The sequence below is a fragment of the Malaya genurostris genome, chromosome 3 (assembly GCF_030247185.1).
Source record: "Malaya genurostris strain Urasoe2022 chromosome 3, Malgen_1.1, whole genome shotgun sequence".
NCBI classification, from domain to species: Eukaryota; Metazoa; Arthropoda; class Insecta; order Diptera; family Culicidae; genus Malaya; species Malaya genurostris.
This window is the reverse complement of record NC_080572.1, coordinates 38,209,509-38,227,569: the sequence shown is the minus strand read 5'-3', so window position 1 is coordinate 38,227,569 and position 18,061 is coordinate 38,209,509. Positions and strand designations below refer to the sequence as shown.

Below are 18,061 nucleotides of genomic sequence, written 5' to 3'. Positions count from 1 at the left end.
ATTTTGAAAATGGCGAACAGTGGCTCTCAAATTGTAAGTAGTGTAAATGTTATTTAATTACATTTTTTTACTACATCGAATGGTCCGTCCAGTATGAAAGTTTCCATGTGTTTAACTGGACCGAGTGCCTGCGTGAGTTCGGAAGTTTGCCGCTCCTTCCGAATGCTTCAAACATGTCGTTGGTCCACCGAAAAACGAGTTCAAAATCGGTAAGAAGCTAGAGACACTGGAACCATGTATTGCGACTTCAACCTGCATCGGTAGTGTTGTGAGGGTTCTCGTATCTCGACTTCGGCTTCGGTTGGATGGTAGTGACAACACGATTTCTGAAGGCTTGCCGATTCGAGATCCCACGTTATTAGTTGCTTTTTATTTTCAGCCATTAAAATTCTATGCTAATTTTCTGAAATAAATGTTTTATTTTACATTTCCTAGATTTATATAAGAATCTGAAATCTCCCTTTTGACTTTAACCAATATATAAAATAATAATTCTCTGGTATCTAAATTTGATATGAACTGATAGGTAAATGTGATATGAGCAGTACATTACATTTTACCTATGAAACACGTAACTTTTACTGGATTATGCATTAAACAGCTTTTAAATGTCAGTCCATTAAAACCTACGTGAAAAGTAGGGTGGAAAATATTCACATAACTTTTCACGTAACTATAACATGATTATTATTTTGAGTGTAGGCATTACCGACCCAACGTCATCTCGATAGCGCGGTAAAGAGCATCGGTCATTTTTTGTTTGTTTCGAGTCAAGAGGCTTTAACTTTAAGGCAATTCGCCTCTACTGTTAAAAGAAGTATTGACCCTATCTTCGGGGTTGGTAGTTGAACCCAGGTAGGCTGCATGAAAGACATCACGCTATACTCGTCCCCATAACATCGGGCAGCCGACGTGTTCCTTGTTTTGGTATCTCTTCAATCTTTCGTCGCAATAGTGATACACAATGTAAATGTCAATCTTGTACGAAGCGCAAACATTAGCTTTCGTGCACAATACATCCGATGTTCGAAATTAATTACCCAGTAAATTCGAACGTCGGACGAATCGGATACGAAAGCTTTTGATTGTGTTCCGAACAAGATTGATGTTTACATTGTGTATTGCTAGTGCATAAGAGTGAAGAGATAAAAAAGCAATGAACTCGACGGATGCCCGATGCTAGGGAGACGGGTATCGAAACCAAAAAAATGATATCAGACGCTCTTTATAACTCTATCGGGGAGACAGAATTGTCCTATGACGGCCCGATCGCAGCGCTACACTCAAAACAAAGAGAAAAATTATGTAAATTTTCTCCACCCTTCTTTTCACGTAGGTCATAATGGACTGACATTTAAAAGCTGTTTAATGCATAATCCAGTAAAAGTTACGTGTTTCATAGGTAAAATGTAATGTACAATTCATATCACATTTACCTATCAGTTCATATCAAATTTAGATACCAGAGAATTACTATTTTATGTATTGGTTGAAATCAAAAGGAAGATATTTCAGATTTTTATATAATCCTATGAAATGAAAAATACCATGAAAAATAAAATATTTATTTCAGAAAATTAGCATAGAATTCCAATAGCTGAAAATAAAAAGCAACTGGCCCTTATTACAGATATCACTACACGGTGAAAACCAAGTGAAGTGATTGTGACCCTTATTATCGGTATCACTTCACGGTGAAAACCGAGTGAAGTGAAAGTAGGTCTTTATCACGGGAGTCGCTTCAGAGTCAAAAGTAATTACTTGGATGAATTTGATTTCATTATGAACATCACGTCACCAATATTTTGTTGAAAATGAGTTTTTTACACTACAGCGATCACTTCACTCTGCGTGATACTGGTAATAGGTAAAATCAAGTCAAGTGAAAGTGGAAGTGAGAACGGTAATAAGGGCCACTAATAACGTCGTGTGATCTCGAATGGACAAGCCTCCAGATACCGTTTTTTGTCCCTGGCATCCAATCAAAGCCGAAGTCGAGATCCGAGAACTTCCACAACACTATCGATGCAGGTTGAGGACGCATTACATGGGTCCAGTGTCTCTAGCTTCATACCGATTTTGAACTCGTTTTTTGGTGGACCAACCGCCTGTTTGAAGCATTTGGTAGGAGCGGGCACACTTCCGGACTCACGCAGGCACTCGGGCCAGTCGAACACATGGAAACTTTCATACTGGAATGGTCCGGACGATGTAGTAAACAATTGTAATTAAAAATCAATTCTCGCAAACATTTACACTACTTATACTTTGAGGGCCACTTTCCATTCTCCATTTTCCAAATCAAGTGTTACACCAGAAATTCACGTAGATTGTTTGACGTTTGGACAATTCACGTAAACCTTATGTGATGACTCTATTCATTTTAGGGGATGTTCGTTTAACATACATTTTCGTCAAGTAAAATATTCAAATTGACATTTGAAACCATTTTACGTGATTTTTTCAAGTGAATCGAACGTGAATTTTTATTTGAGTGTACGATCGGGGCGATGTCGTGCTCAATCGGGCCGATGATCGGACTGATACGGCTCGACAAAGGGCGTGATTCGACGGGTTGGAACTACGCCGGCAGATGTTTACGTTTTTTCTTGTTCACATCTTCGAAACAAAAATGACAGTTGTACTCACACATTGGAAGATGCGACTACCATAATTTATTTCTTCATCATAGTCGGGAGTAAAGCTGGTTTTCTTCTATTCTTGCTTAAATCAAAACGAAGCAAAAAAAATTCGTATGAAATTTTCGACTTTCGGTTGTATTTTCAGAACAAAATGATAACACAGCTTTTTTTTCACAGTGTATACTTTCTCTATATAGTCCCAATAACTACCTAAAACATTGTCGTAGACAACAAATCAGTAGAGCAAACCGGTTATGATATATAATAAGAAAACTTTCGAAGAATTTCTGCTTAGGACCTTCTCGAAAGTAAGGCTAGAGTTAAAAAGGTAAACTGATGATGCAAATCGACCTTTGATTTCGTATGGGATTATTCGGGCCATCTATCCGAAAGTTGTTTTGCTGAATGAGATCTCGCCGAAAGGTTAATTTCAGTGTTAATTTGCTGAAAACCAAGCATTTCGCCGAATTTATTATGCGACTGAACTAATCGTAAAGTGTATTCGTTGGCTCTTTCGGTGACTTCTGAATCTTCTGATACAATTTATTTCCAAATATTTTTTTTTATCTTTGCAACAGATGCAAGATTTTTACGTCTATTCCTTACTACGTTCGATATTCATTTGATGTTTTTTCCTCTTCTAGCATGGGCATGTTTCGCACCTTGGCCATCATCTACAAGGAGAACGGAATCATCAAGGGCCTGTACCGGGGCATGTCGATCAATTATCTTCGCGCTATCCCGATGGTGGCCGTCTCCTTCAGTACCTACGAATTGATGAAACAAACGCTAAACCTGGATACGGGGATGAAGGTTTGAGTTACGGCTCCCGGAAGGATGTTGTGCGTATGAAAGTGCGTGATTGTGAAGAACGAGATTTATAGATTATTGTAATTTCCATACGTTTGTAACGGAAGAAGGGCATTTCTGAGCCAATAAGATTATGCATAGATTAGATTTAGTTTGTTAACTAAGACGAACAATGACACCTCTAGGTCATCGGATAATCCAGCTGTACGCAGTGCACCTGGACTCGATTGTAAGTCCCGTAAATAAAGTCAGATATTAGCGGTTTATGTTGAAATTGAAAAAGAAAATTATTGGCATAGTTTTTGAAAGTATAAATAAAACAGAATATGTTTGTATTCAATATTGGTTTTAGTTTCTATCCAACATTGTATTTATTTTATTGTATTTCTTTCATCGTGAACGTAGTAAAGCTGTGTAAAATGGAAATTCTATTTCTTTAAGTATTAGCAGACAATGGTGTAGGTGCAATTTGAATGTAGCAAAAAAGGTACTTAAATTGGTTTTCATATTGCTTTAGCGGGCACTAGCGGGAAACAAAATTAGATCTTCGATCTTTATCTGTTTTATTGGATAAGGTAATCAATTAGAAGACACTAAAACAAAATAATTCTACGGTCAGCTTAAGCGCGAATCAGCATGACAGGCTAGATAGCTAATGGGGAGGATTATCATCGGGAGAACAGTTTTTTATAAAGTATAGAATCAAATGTATACAAGGAAGTTATGGAATAAAATGGCAACTATTCTTGTTATATCGGATTGTTTTATTCAATCTATTTCCAGTTAGTCAATATAGTTTTTATTTTCACATTAGCTGTGTTGTTTCGCAGCTCATAACACTTTTCTCAATCTATGTAGTATAAGTACATTCACGGTGTGAATTTCACATACAAGGTTTTGTTCCTTCACGAATATGGATATAGGCATAACACTTTGCATTCGTTAGTATTCACATCAATATTTATAACAATTATTCTCATATGTTTGTTACTTCTAGGCGTAAGCTTATATGCAAACATATTTTTTTCAGTAAAACCGAAGGCGTTTGGTATCTTGGGATTTAGTGTAGTAATTTTGGAACGATGGTCTCTACTGCTTCCCTCGAACAATCGATTCTTGATCGATTTATTTCCTATATTTCATCATTACATCAAGTCGCTCAAAATTCAGTTATAATTTGCTAGATAAAAGGTAAAAGATGAATGAATGTGATAGTCAAAAAGAAAATTGGCAAAAATGTTTCTTCTAGAGATAGAACTTCTACCTAACACCTTTTCTGTGGAATTGCTCTTCCAATTGCTATTACCCCGTCAAACTTTGCAATATATAAAACATTTTTATAAAGGGAGCGGAGAGGTTAGAGCAAACAAAAAGCAACAAAGTAAGCAGGTTTAGTTTCTCTTCCGAATGTTTTGACACGATCACAAACATTTTCCTTACTATTCCAGTAATAAGCAATATTCGAATGTGGTAAAGTATAGCGCATTTCACATTGTAGTAAATTTGTTTAAAAATTATAGTAACTTAGTTGAGAAATATGAACGATTACGGAGACGAACTAAGGGGGATAACAGGAAAAAGTGTTATATCATAAGATATTTCTAGCAAATTTTCAAATATTTATTCCAGTTGCCAAAATATTGGGAGGGCATGGCCACTCCAATAAATTTTTGGAGGGACAAAAAGTGCTGTAGCCAAAATTGTAGGTTTACAGTTTCAGTTGAACAATTCCTCTGCGCCAAAGCGAGTAAAAATATCGTCGAGAGTTTTGATTCGTGATAAAACATGCAGTATTCTCTCTGTTAATAGTTAAAATTCTGTCATGAGATCCATAGATTTTCGTATAAAATTTCAGATTCATGTTGCCCTAATAAAATCAGTAATTTTATGATGAAATAAAATTTTTCATGTAAGAAACATTAAAATTTCACACAATATTTGGACATGTCTGATTGTTTCCTGCGTCGAGATGTGACTGACCATTTTCGCCCCAATCATTTTGATACTTTAGATTTTATATTTTCGAGGTTAGCACTTGAAGCAAGATTGCGCCCGTATAAAATGGGATATGTTTCTCAAGCTATATGAGTTTTTAGCTGAAGGTTATAGCTTTCGAATAGTATATATCTTTTTGGGTAAATATAATTTTCTGGCGATTTTCACCCCAGGTTCCCATAGGCCGGAACTGATTGAAATTCTTCCCAGTGAGTTCTTTCGAGCCGCATCGGTCCGATTGATCGTGGTCAGCGCTCGGGCCGTCATCGGGCAATTCTTCACCATTTCTGTCAGCCGCGTCAACCTAAAAGCTTTGCATATATTTACAATATGTATCGCTAGCGGAAAAGAGTGAAGAAAAATACCAAATCAAAGCATTATCGAGCCGACGTCCCCCCGATAGTGTGATAAAGAGCATCCGGCATTTTTTTTTGTCTCGGCTGTAGACATTTTAACCTTAAGATCATTCGCCTCTTTAGGTCAGATAAACTCTGACCCAATGTTCGGGGTTGGGAATCAATCCCTGCCCACTTGGAATAAAACGTTCAACGGTTGTCCTTCATTGGTCCAATACGTTGGATCATTGGTCCAATGAAAGTCCAATCAATCGTTCAACGGGAGGCCAACACGGGACCTTCGTTTGCCGATTTTGAAACAGACCGTTGAACCGAATGCCATTTTTTTCGTTCAACAAACCCGGCAGACAGAGGTCCATTGTTGAGCCATTTTTAACATGAGGAGTTGGAACCACGTTGGACTAGTTTTACTGCAGAGTTTCTGAAGTTTTCTCCTCTTATTTGTTTAAACTAACAATACATACCTGCACAATACTTCTACTTCACGTAGAATAACAACAAATTATCTTTCTATGTAAAGGTAACACTTAATTTTCACACTATTTTTGCAAGAGAAAAAACAACAAACCGTTCCAGCAAATTGAACGAATATTTCGTGCAATATGTCGTTCAATAAGCGCTAAAAAATCAACAAAATTGAACGGCCTGCTGAGAGGGTGGTGGGCTGCATGAAAGGCACCGATTAACCAATCACGCTATACCCGTCCCTAGAGGTGTGTGCTCCTTGCTTTGGTATCTATTCACGCTTTTGCATTAGCAATACACAATGTAAACGACAATCTTGTTCGAAACGCTTTCATCAGCTTTCATGCACGGCCCGTCCGATGCTCGAATTTACTGGGTTGTCAATTGTTGCAACGATAGTTCCCCTCTCAGCAGGCCGTTCAATTTTGTTGGTTTGTTGAACGACATATTGCACGAAATATTCGTTCAATTTGCTGGAACGGTTTGTTGTTGTTTTTTCTCTTGCAAAAATAGTGTGAAAATTAAGTGTTACCTTTACATAGAAAGATAATTTGTTGTTATTCTACGTGAAGTAGAAGTATTGTGCAGGTATGTATTGTTAGTTTAAACAAATAAGAGGAGAAAACTTCAGAAACTCTGCAGTAAAACTAGTCCAACGTGGTTCCAACTCCTCATGTTAAAAATGGCTCAACAATGGACCTCTGTCTGCCGGGTTTGTTGAACGAAAAAAATGGCATTCGGTTCAACGGTCTGTTTCAAAATCGGCAAACGAAGGTCCCGTGTTGGCCTCCCGTTGAACGATTGATTGGACTTTCATTGGACCAATGATCCAACGTATTGGACCAATGAAGGACCACCGTTGAACGTTTTTTTCTAAGTGGGTCATAGCAACACATCTTCAATGTTTAGTGCCGGATTATCGGTGAACCAGCTGAACGATATTACTCAGTTCATAATTTTATCGTGCCTCTGAACAAGCGATTACGACCGAATAGATTTGCCTCTCGAGGATTGAAACGTGTCGTGGATGTTGTCGTTTCTCTTCTTATGGTTGTAAATAGTTTTTCTAGTGGAAGTAATCATAAGTAAACTGAGACTCTAGAAGATTACGTTGCAATATAATACAGTACATAATATCGTTAAATAGGGTGACCACCTCGGATGCATCCCTCGTCCGACAGCAATTTTATTTGGGGAAAGACATACTTCATTTCGATAGAACGACACAGAAACAATATAAATTTCAATTAGTTTTTGAAAATCAAAATGTCTAAGTTTTGTTTAAACCAAACTGACAATATTCAGAAGTTTTGTTTTCGAGTCTTCCAGCATGAACGCTCTTAAATTCTTCACTGAATGCAAAAATAATCTTGCAAAATCTCAGTAAATCATCGAGAGAAGTAGTGAAATTTTAATCTTGTTATTGTTACACTCGAAGTGTACTCTTCATTTTATCGCTTTTTCCGCCAGATAAAATTTTAACGATGAGTCCCTTCGTGGCTGCCCTGTTTCTAAACCACTTCAGACTTCAAAACAGCAAATGAAAATGACCTTTACAAGAGGCAAATTATTCAGACAAATAAACTCATCTAATCCGAAATCATCTCACCTAATCCCACTCTTAATTCCTGTTAAACTTTTCTAAACTTACGAATCCTGCATAATCCCTCGAAAACTTTTTTAGTCCCATGCATCTATCTTAAACTTTTTTAATCCCTGCTAAACTCTTCTAAACTTGCTTATAGTTGCTAATCTCACACAATCTCTGCTATTCTTTTCTAATCCTGCTAAATCTTGTGTGAGTTCAGACAATACTATTTCTCAGATACCCGGGAATAGTAAGTAAAGTATCCGAAATAAATCGTATTCGATTGTTGAATATTGATTTCCCGTGCTTTTCGGGTATCTCAAAAAAGTTTTAAGTGTTATTATTGAATGAATAGTTGATTTCGGATATGGATTATTGAACAATCAATAACAGTTCGTGTTGCCGATCCAATTTCGTACTTCATTATGCCGAGCCCGAGAATCGGTTTTGAGTGTGTATGATAAATTTCAACGTGGTCATCCAAAATATTTCATAGTTGGTCTCAGAAGTTCATTTTATCTTATGGAAAATCGAAAATTGGAAAAGTTGCGGGATAAATCTTTATAAGCATACCAAAAAGATGATTTTTTAAATGAGAAATCGTTGGAGCAATGGTATCGCTCTCTAAGGAGAATACTTTGATGAACTAATTCGAAATTGGGAGAAAAAAGTATGGGTTTTCAGACCGGGAACTTTTTGACCGATGTGGTATGTAGTATATTTATTTAAATACGTGTTAGTACATGTTAGAACATCGCCTGTGATTTTGTTTGTCTATTTCAACATTATTTTAATATCATATTTCTGAAAACATGTGATACAAAAAAGTTCACACAAAACGATGCATTATAGGACCTTTGACTACAATTTTCATTCTAACATTATTTATTCAATTTCCAAATGTTTTGATTTAAACGAAAGATTTTAATTATAAAATTCGGAACATTTTAATGCAGATTATTTGAATTATAAGACCATCTTTATAAAAACCGAAATGTTTAACATTTAGATTCTATCGGAAATAGCTCTAGTTTTTTTTTAAATAACGTGTAAAGTAAATAAATGATAGTAGACATTGATTAATATACTTTACGAATTCAAAAATGATGGTGGCATGTTTTTGCAATAGATTTGGTGGAAAGTTGGGAGGAGCAATGTCTGGTGAATACGGTGGGTGTGGTAGAACACTGATAACCAAGGATGGATTTTATAGTATCAAAGAACGCTCTCTAGCAACTCTTCACACGATTCAATCAGTGCCATCAAAGAGAGACGGATGCCATATAAGAGAGACGGATATTATCGCAGCAACAGAAAACACCAGTGCCGGAGCGAATTTCTCTCGATAACCTGTCTGAGAATCATAGGTTAGCACGCTGCTGTGGAGGATTCTCTCGGAAGCAACAAACGGTCACTTATTCTATTTCGCGGTCCGAATTTATATGGGCAGTTTATAATTGCGATAGAATCATTTTACTATTGCCGCTTATTCTAACTAGGTGCATATAACCTTTGTATATGTTGTGTCTATGAAAATGTATGTGAATGCTGCACATAAGGGTTTTGAAATATTGCAACCTAGTATGTTGTTTCATAGTTGATCAGATCAAGTCGAATCATCGATTCGATTTTCTGTGATAATTGTCAACTTGCGATTCTCTCTTGGTAAATTCTACACAGCTCCGATCATTACCAGACTGTAAATTCTTTTAAGCTCCGTGAAATACTCAGAGTATGAAGTGAAGCGAAGAAATGTGAAAAAATTCATTGAGAGACACGAGTTCTTGTAGCATCTTCTACCGGATTGAACATGTTGTATATCCAGTAGTTTCTGTCAAATTATTGGCAATCACCAACACTGCTGATAACAAAAGTGCTTTCCGCAATTATCGATAATTTATTAAGGTTGACTTTGTTTGAGCCCAAGGGAAGTTAATTTTTACATTGAATTGAAACTGACTTTTATACGGACACGAGAATAAATATAGGTCGGAAGACTTCCGACAGTACTTATTAGTAGTAACGTCATCTAATGTAAATTTCTTCGAAGCTATTTACTATATATTTACCATCCAAAAGAACTGACGTATAATTTCCAATAAAAAACGATGCAAAGTTCAAGAACTTTCTGTGAAGTTATGTATTCAGTCAGTATGCGTTTGTTTGATATCCCGATGTCTTTAACATCCAACAGCTGCTTGAAGATTAGTATGGATCCCAAACAAATGACTGACTTCAACTTTATTTCCTAAAATAATACCAATAAATTTAGTACATGATTCGGTTTTTATCCTAACCGTCGCTTTGTGGTAGAGGCTCAGAAGAATCAACATCAATCCAACGATAAACAGCACGAATGAATCATGTATATTTACGTCTCGAAAGATGCACATATAAGGAGCGTAATAATCGATGTAAATTTCCAACCCGAAAGATGGAGATAATATGTCACATAATGAATTTCACAGCTACTTTTACTCAATTTAACATAAAAAAGGCTGAAAATTCAGATTTAAATGTTGATAAAGTTCTACACGAACTTCCCACAATTCACTGAATAAACATCGTTCGACAGCTAACGGTGGTTTGTATACAAATTCATTCTAATTTGAATACGTGTTATTGGAAATGTAAACAATAATCGGTACATGTAAAACATGAACATTATTCAAACTTTAAAATTTTCAAATTTTTGAAGAGTGGAAGACAAGGTAACACAATAAGCGTTGCGATTTGGAGCCAGACTTCGGAAATTAGGTTTCATACCGTCACTGCTAACCTCAATCGGATGAAAACATTTTGACAGTACAGCAGTACTGTTTGTAAACAGTTTTTTTTTGTCTGTTTGCAGACGGATGAGACCGTTCACGGCCCATCTCGCTCAAATAGAACTTAAAAACATTGGTTGATGATTCCATACGGTTTGTTTTGAAGATTTATCAAATAAAAGTGGCTACTTGTGATGTGTAAAGATGATTGTTTGTAATGTGCTCCTGAATTTGTTTTAAGTTTGTTTGTAAACAGTAACGCTGAACTGTCAAGGATGAATGCTTGTTGATTTGTGACATCACGATACAAAACATAATTTGACGCCTTCGTTGTGATACTGTTTTCTTTAAAGCAGAGTAAAGTTCAAGAAATAAGGGTTTTTTACAGCTCATTTACAACCACGAATGCAGATATGCTTAAAAAAAATTGGTTTCGTTTTCATCCCGAAATACCTAAACTCAAGTAGTTCTAAGCACTACTCCGTTAACACCAACGGCTATCCGTCATGATTAGTTTAATAAATTTTTTTTATACCGGAACATTCACACGAGCCGGCTAGCCCTCAGTAGTGTTTTTGGTTGAACACTCTTAAGCGAATATCCCATTTTATAAAAAAACATACATTTCTAGTACTTGTATTGAATATCTGTTTCTTTGGTTTTTTGTTTGTGTTTTCTTCCTATACCTTATGATCAAAAAGAACCGGAATTTTCATTTTAAAATTCCCGCGCTTGTCCAATCGGTAAACTTTTATTCTCTCAACGTTGGCAACACTTTTGTACACATTCTGTCAAATTTTGACGCATATCGTACGATTAGTTTTTGTTTGACAAAGAGGTTGAAAAATTTTCGTGTGGCGAAAATTTAGAACAACGTGCGTACATCAAATTTTGTGTTGCAAATGGATTTAAGTGTTCCGAAACGTTGAAAATGTTAGAAAAGGCCTTTGGTGAATCGTGTCTAGAAAAAACACAGGCATACGAGTGGTATAAACGCTTCAAAGGTGGTCGTACAAGCTTGGATCATGATGAGATCCCTGGCCGCCCAACAACATCTGTCACTGAAGAAAACATTGAATCGGCGAAGCAAATCGTGTTGCAAAATCGTTCTGTACCGATTAGAGAGATTGCTGTGTTGTTGGGCATCTCTTATGGATCAGCCGAACACATTTTAACTGATGTTTTGGGATTGAAACGCGTCGCTTCTCGGCTGGTGCCAAAAAAGCTGAATTTCATTCAAAAACAGCGTCGTGTTGATGTGGCCAAAGAGATGATTTCCAACGCAGATAGTGACCCCACATTCATCGAATGCATCATAACTGGTGATGAGGTGTGGATCTATGAATATGACGTCGAAACCGCACAACAATCGACCGAATAGCGCTTCGAAGGCACGCACGTTTTTCTAAATTTTCATCCATTATAAAAATCGCCACACGAAAATTTTTCAAATTCTTTGTATAGACGCCAAACAAAAACTAATCGTACGATATGCGTCAAAATTTGACAGAATGTGTATAAAAGTGTTGCCAACGTTGAGAGAATAAAAGTTTACCGATTGGACAAGCGTGGGAATTTTAAAATGAAAATTCCGGTTCTTTTTTTATCATAAGGCATGGAGTGACAAGACTCAAAGAATTAACCATTAAGATGGTGTTATAAATAAGATTCATGATTAGATGACGTATTCTCGATAATTAGTAATATATATTCTGGGGACATCGTCAGCAAATATTTGCATTACTAAAAACTAGTACCTCTATGACTTCGACACTGAACACAGAAATTTTCTAAATTGATGTGTTTTTCTTTCGTCTAGGCATTCACTTTAACTTTTGAAAGCATTCTGTTGATCTCTGTCATGTACTTATCTTTTCGACGATAGTCTTTGTTCATGGATCCAAATTTGACCTATTTTCCTACATCTCTAGAATTGTCTAGATCGCTCGAGACGCTACCGCCTAAACTCCATTCAAGTATCATTAATTTTACCTACCAACTGAGGCCACATAAAGAGCACACTGTTTCTTTTGTGACTAATATAGACGAATTTCCAACTGAAAAGATGCTTATTGTGTCGTTTTCTTCGGTAGTTAACCATTCAAGTAAGTCTCCGTTTGATTGAAGGATCATCATCGACCGATGAGGCCGACTGAAACCGCAGTGCTTTGCCCACTCATTTGCCTTTCTAATTATACAAGTTTTTCTGTTTGAACATGTACTATACAAATCTGGGGTATTCTTCTGGTTATACTCAGTAAAACTAATGCTCAGTACCTTTGCTTGCGATTGTTCATTTAAGAATTCCACGCCATGACAACCTTTTTGAATGGGACGAAGATACCATGGAGGGGTTCACTGTAAAAAGAGAGAAAAAAAAACGATTGATGATATCGTTTTATTAATTTTTAGTTGGTTTGACGTAAAGCCGCCAGAACTAAGTTCAGTTTTGCAATTACTGAGTGGAAACATATATTGGAGAATCCAAATGAATGAAAAACTTAACAGAAAAGATGATTTTTTGGAAAAAGATACGCTCAGAGACAGGACATGAACCTGCGTACTTATGCATTCCGTGCATACGCGCTACCGTTTCGTAACTCTGAACCTTGTGATAAGCGACCCTTACACGAGACAATATTATTGTCAATACAAGAAGTATTGACAATACTTTTGATCGTGTAATGGAAACTTCATTGGATTGACGAAAATATTGTCAAAAAAATCAAAACAGCTCATCAATCCAACAATACTTTCTCTCTAGAGAGAAACTGTTCAATATGTTCAAAAATCTCTTCTCTCTATATTTTAATATTCATTTGCAATATTTGAAGCTACAAACGCTTGATTTTCTCGAAAAATGCGAACTCAAGTTACCAAGACAATTGGATTGACAGTATTGACAATACTTTGGATTGACAATAATATTGCCACGTGTAAGGGCTGCTTTAAGTTTTTCATGCATTTGGCTTCTCCAATATATGTTTCCACTCAATCATTGCAAAACTGGAATTGGTGATATTATGCTTTACAATTTTTTGTTTTAATTATATAGGATTTTATACCTTAAGGTTATTCGGAATCGAACCCAGGTGAGCTGCGTAAAAGGCAACGACTAGCCCAGCACGCTTTACGTAATTTGTCCATCTATTATAAACGGAAAGGGATCAAACTATTATGTTTAACTTGAACAGCATGGAAACTGGTTATATCCATATTTACATAATGATTTTGTAGCCAACAAATCGTTCTTTTGATGGCTTTAATCAATCGAAAACTTTCGGAACGAGGCATAATTGGAAAATAAGGGTCATTTACTGATAATTTAAACTCTAGAAACCGCAATACCGTCAAACTTCTGCATATTTTTATGTGTACTATTCGTGCAGATACACCCAAACCTTTGTTTACGGATACTAATCTTTTTTTACGAGCAAAATTCCAAATTACGTAATCTATTTTTTACGAGTTTACTTCGTAAAAAGAGGTTTTTGAATAAAATGAAAACATGATATTCCATGTTAATCACTACAATATGGATATTTCTGAAACGGGTGTGAAGAGTAGATTCCAGATCGTTCCGAAATCCAGCGACTTCGGGTTTATTGATATTTCTAGAAAATCCTTACAATATGAATATTTTCGAAATGAATTTGATGTATAAGTACCGGAAAACGATGTTTGAGGTCGTTCCGAAATCCAAGATGACGATTTTCGGTTAATTGATATTCCTTGAAACCCCTCACAATATTTATCGGAATTTTATCCAAGTCTGGATTCTGGTTCCGGAAATACAGATGACTAAATTTGGTTCAAAACAGTTTCAATTTATAGGCTATGCTAGTTTCTGGTCAAAAGAGCTGATTTCAGCTATAAAGGGAGGAACATTTGAAGATTTTTCATGTACCATTCAAACAGGACCCTTCGATGAACTCCATTCACCTGCTACGCTATTCAGGGTTCAAGGGATGGTTCAAAATGTAATTTCCGAAATTTTTTTGATGCCAAAAGTCTTAGAATTACATGAAACGTCGAGATTTAGTGGCATCTTGAAAAAAAAATTTTTCGATCAATCGAATTTATGGGACTTTCATCGTCACTTATATCATCATATCTTCGGAACCCAAAGTCGCAATTATTTGATCTTAGAAACTTGATTAATGGCCCAATAGTAGCGAGCCTAAGCTTGTTAAAATTGGTTTAGTCATCTCTGAGAAAATTGGACGGTAAAAAATCAACGCGTTTTGTCGGTTACGTCACTTATACCAATATATCTCCGGAACAAAAAATTACAGCCATTTGATATTAGAACTTGATCAATGGCCCAATAGTAGCTTTCAAATGAGTCTAAGTTTGTTAAAATCGATTCGAGAAACTTGCGCGGTAAAAAATCAAAGCGTTTTGTCGGTTACGTCACTTATACCAACATATCTCCGGAACCAAAAGTCACAGCCATTTGATCTTTGAACTTGATCAATGACCTAATAGTAGCTTTCAAACGAGCCTTAGTTTGTTAAAATCGGTTCAGCCATCTCTGAGAAAATTGCGGTAAAAGTATCTTCGAAAAGTGCACACACACAGACATTTTCCGATCTCGTCGAACTGAGTCGAATGGTATATAACACTATGGGTCTCCGAAGCTCCGTTCGAAAGTCGGTTTTTCCAGCAATTCTAATATGTACCTTTTTATAGAGAAAGGCAAAAATTGAAACTTCCGGGTGCACGATAGAAATAAACAATTCTCTTTTAATAAATTTGAATACATACGATGCATTTTTTGCTTATAGAATGGTCCTCCTTCAATTGTATTCTTCTGACAATATTATATTGTATACGGATTTTATACCAATAAATTGCTTTAGGGTATTATTCGTATAAATATTTCAAGTATACTTTAGAAGTTCTAACATTCATCACTTTCCTACTATTTTCTCAGCTCAGAAGTAATTCAAACTGTTTCTCTGTCTCGTCTTACGCCCGTTGATCGTCGCTTTCAAATAGAAAGTTTACTCACAGCTCACACTCAATCTTCTGTGTGGCTTATAAAAACTTTGCACAGGATTTTCGATGGACTAACAGTAAATATGAATATATCGTTAAAAGTCATGATAAAACACACAGTTCGAAAAAATCTTGTGATTTTACATCTTATAAGATGCACATAAATGGAGCGTCGTATTTCATACAAATTTATATTCAAGAATATGGAAAGTTGTGTGATTTGAAAATTACATGTCTTGAATTCGAATGAAATAAAAAACAAAAAATCGATAGCAGCAGCGCGACTTGAACCGAGAAACATCAGATCACAAGCACATCGGTTACACGAGTGGACCGCAGAGCTCATATCTGTTCAGTGAATAATTGATAAATATAAATCCCTACAGCGGCACTTGGTAGCCGAGTGCAAATTACACTCGGACAATGTAAAATTCTGTGCGAATGGAATATCGCGTCATTTTAAAAATTTAGTAGTTGTGAATTATATCGTTTGTAGAATTCTGTCACCTGTAAAATTCATTATTTTTTTCTGTGCATCTTTTAATTGTGCTGGAGATCTTAAAACTTACAGCAACAAGATAATTTTTCACTTAGGACAATCGGTGAATCCATTTTAGTTTTTAGCAATACACTCCAAAAAAAATTGAATTTGACAGGTGTCTTAATCCGTCATACGATGTAATTCATAAAGACCAAATTTGTCAAATGACGGAAAATTTTATTTGTTATGACTTAATGTCAGATGAGCTTGAATTTTACTGGTTTCGACTGTAACTTGCGTTCTGCTAGCAGGTGCGACTGTATGAATTTAAATGCACCTTTTACCAGCCAAGCAGATGCATGCTTCTGTGGCTCAGTCGATTAACAGACGTATGTGCGATCCAATGATTTTTGGTTCAAGTCGTGGCGGTTGCTATCAGTATTCTATTTTTTTAATTCAATGAATTTTATGTCATGGAGTTTTAGACACAATATTAAATGTTCTTCCACGTAAATTTGCATGAGCTGCGACGCTCCATTTATGTGCATCAAATAAGATGTAAAATCACAGGATTTTTTTAAGTGTGTAGGCTTTGTAGTTTGTTTTATTTACATTTCTCGAATCTTCAATATAAAGTAATCAAGGTTATGATAACTGGTATTCAAAATCAACAGTTTATCAACTTGGGTTGCCAGTTTCATTTTTTTTTCGAACGATTTCGTTTTGACATTGCCAGTTACTGATGGGTAGTTAAATTTGCGATACAGTTTGGTAGACGAGTAGCAGGTCGTGTCGTCTTACTCAACTATGATGATGTTTGTTTTCATGTTAGTATTAGGTGTACAACTTTGCTTCCGCAGTTTTTTCCAAAATTTAAAGCTTTATTGCGAAAAAGTGCTTACAGATGTATTATTCAAAGTATTGCCCGTCGCTAGCGACAACTTTCTCCCTTCTTTCCGGAAATTTTCGGATCCCGGCTCGAAAAAAGGAGTCCTTTTTTGACGCTATCCATGAAGCAATCCATTTTTCCAACTCTTCGAAGGATTGAAAATGTTGATCTGCCAGGCCGTGTGCCATCGAACGGAATAGGTGGAAGTCAGAAGGGGCGACATCTGGGGAATGCAGCGGGTGGGGCAAGACTTCCCATTTCAGCGTTTCCAGGTACTTTTTGACCACTTTTGCGACGTGAGGCCGAGCATTGTCGTGTTGGAGGATGACTTTGCCAAGTCGCTCTTGATACTGTGGCCGCTTTTCTTTTAGTGCGCGACTAAGGCGCATCAGTTGCGTTCAATAGCGATCTCCTGTGATGGTTTCACCCGGTTTTAAGAAAAAGCAAAGTCCTGGCATTACATTCCTTTTGTGGAATTTGGCCTTTCTGTTTCAACAGACTTCGCAGCCGATTCTTAGTGTACAGAATCATTGCATGGCTGGTACTATGGATCCTACTGACACTAAGAATTCTTCCAGGTCGGGGCTCGGTTTTAAGAGCTCGTAGTAAATTGTTATTCATCTTTGAAGGTTTTTTCTCTTCCACCATCATGTTTGTCTTCGACATCGAAATCACCATTTTTAAAACGTTGAAACCACTCCCGACACGTTCTTTTACTCAGAGCAGCATCACCGTAAGTTTCTGAAAGCATTTGAAGCGCTTCAGTTGCATTTTTATTTCGAATTGTAACAGAAAAGTAAAGCCGCAATGGCGAGAATTGGGCACATAAACAGACATTTTCGAGCGTGAATAATACGAAAACAAGAACAACTGTCACTGAAACGGCGATGACAATTCATTAGGCACTGTACACACTCACTTTAAAGGCATTATCATCTATGTATTTTAACCAGCCTCAGCCGGTACAGCCACCTATCGGAAAACGGCGGAAGCAAAGTTGTACACCTGATAACAAATAGTGTTCAAATATGTATGATATCAACCAATGTAGATTTAATTTATTATA

At 36.4% G+C, this 18,061-nt stretch overlaps 2 protein-coding genes across 3 annotated transcripts in view; one reads left to right on the top strand and one right to left on the bottom strand.

Annotated features, from left to right (window-relative positions):
* LOC131438270 (solute carrier family 25 member 16-like) overlaps positions 1 to 4,204 on the top strand; it is a 34,846-nt gene extending 30,642 nt beyond the window's left edge. The window contains exon 6 of the mRNA XM_058608150.1: positions 3,287 to 4,204. Coding sequence (XP_058464133.1) covers positions 3,287 to 3,461 — 175 coding nt within the window. The 3' untranslated portion in view covers positions 3,462 to 4,204. The remainder of the gene's footprint in view (positions 1 to 3,286) is intronic.
* Positions 4,196 to 18,061, bottom strand: part of LOC131438269 (uncharacterized) — a 68,469-nt gene continuing 54,603 nt past the window's right edge. For both annotated transcript variants that reach the window (XM_058608149.1, XM_058608148.1), the window contains exon 7: positions 4,196 to 12,982. In XM_058608149.1, coding sequence (XP_058464132.1) covers positions 12,922 to 12,982 — 61 coding nt within the window. In that variant the 3' untranslated portion in view covers positions 4,196 to 12,921. The remainder of the gene's footprint in view (positions 12,983 to 18,061) is intronic.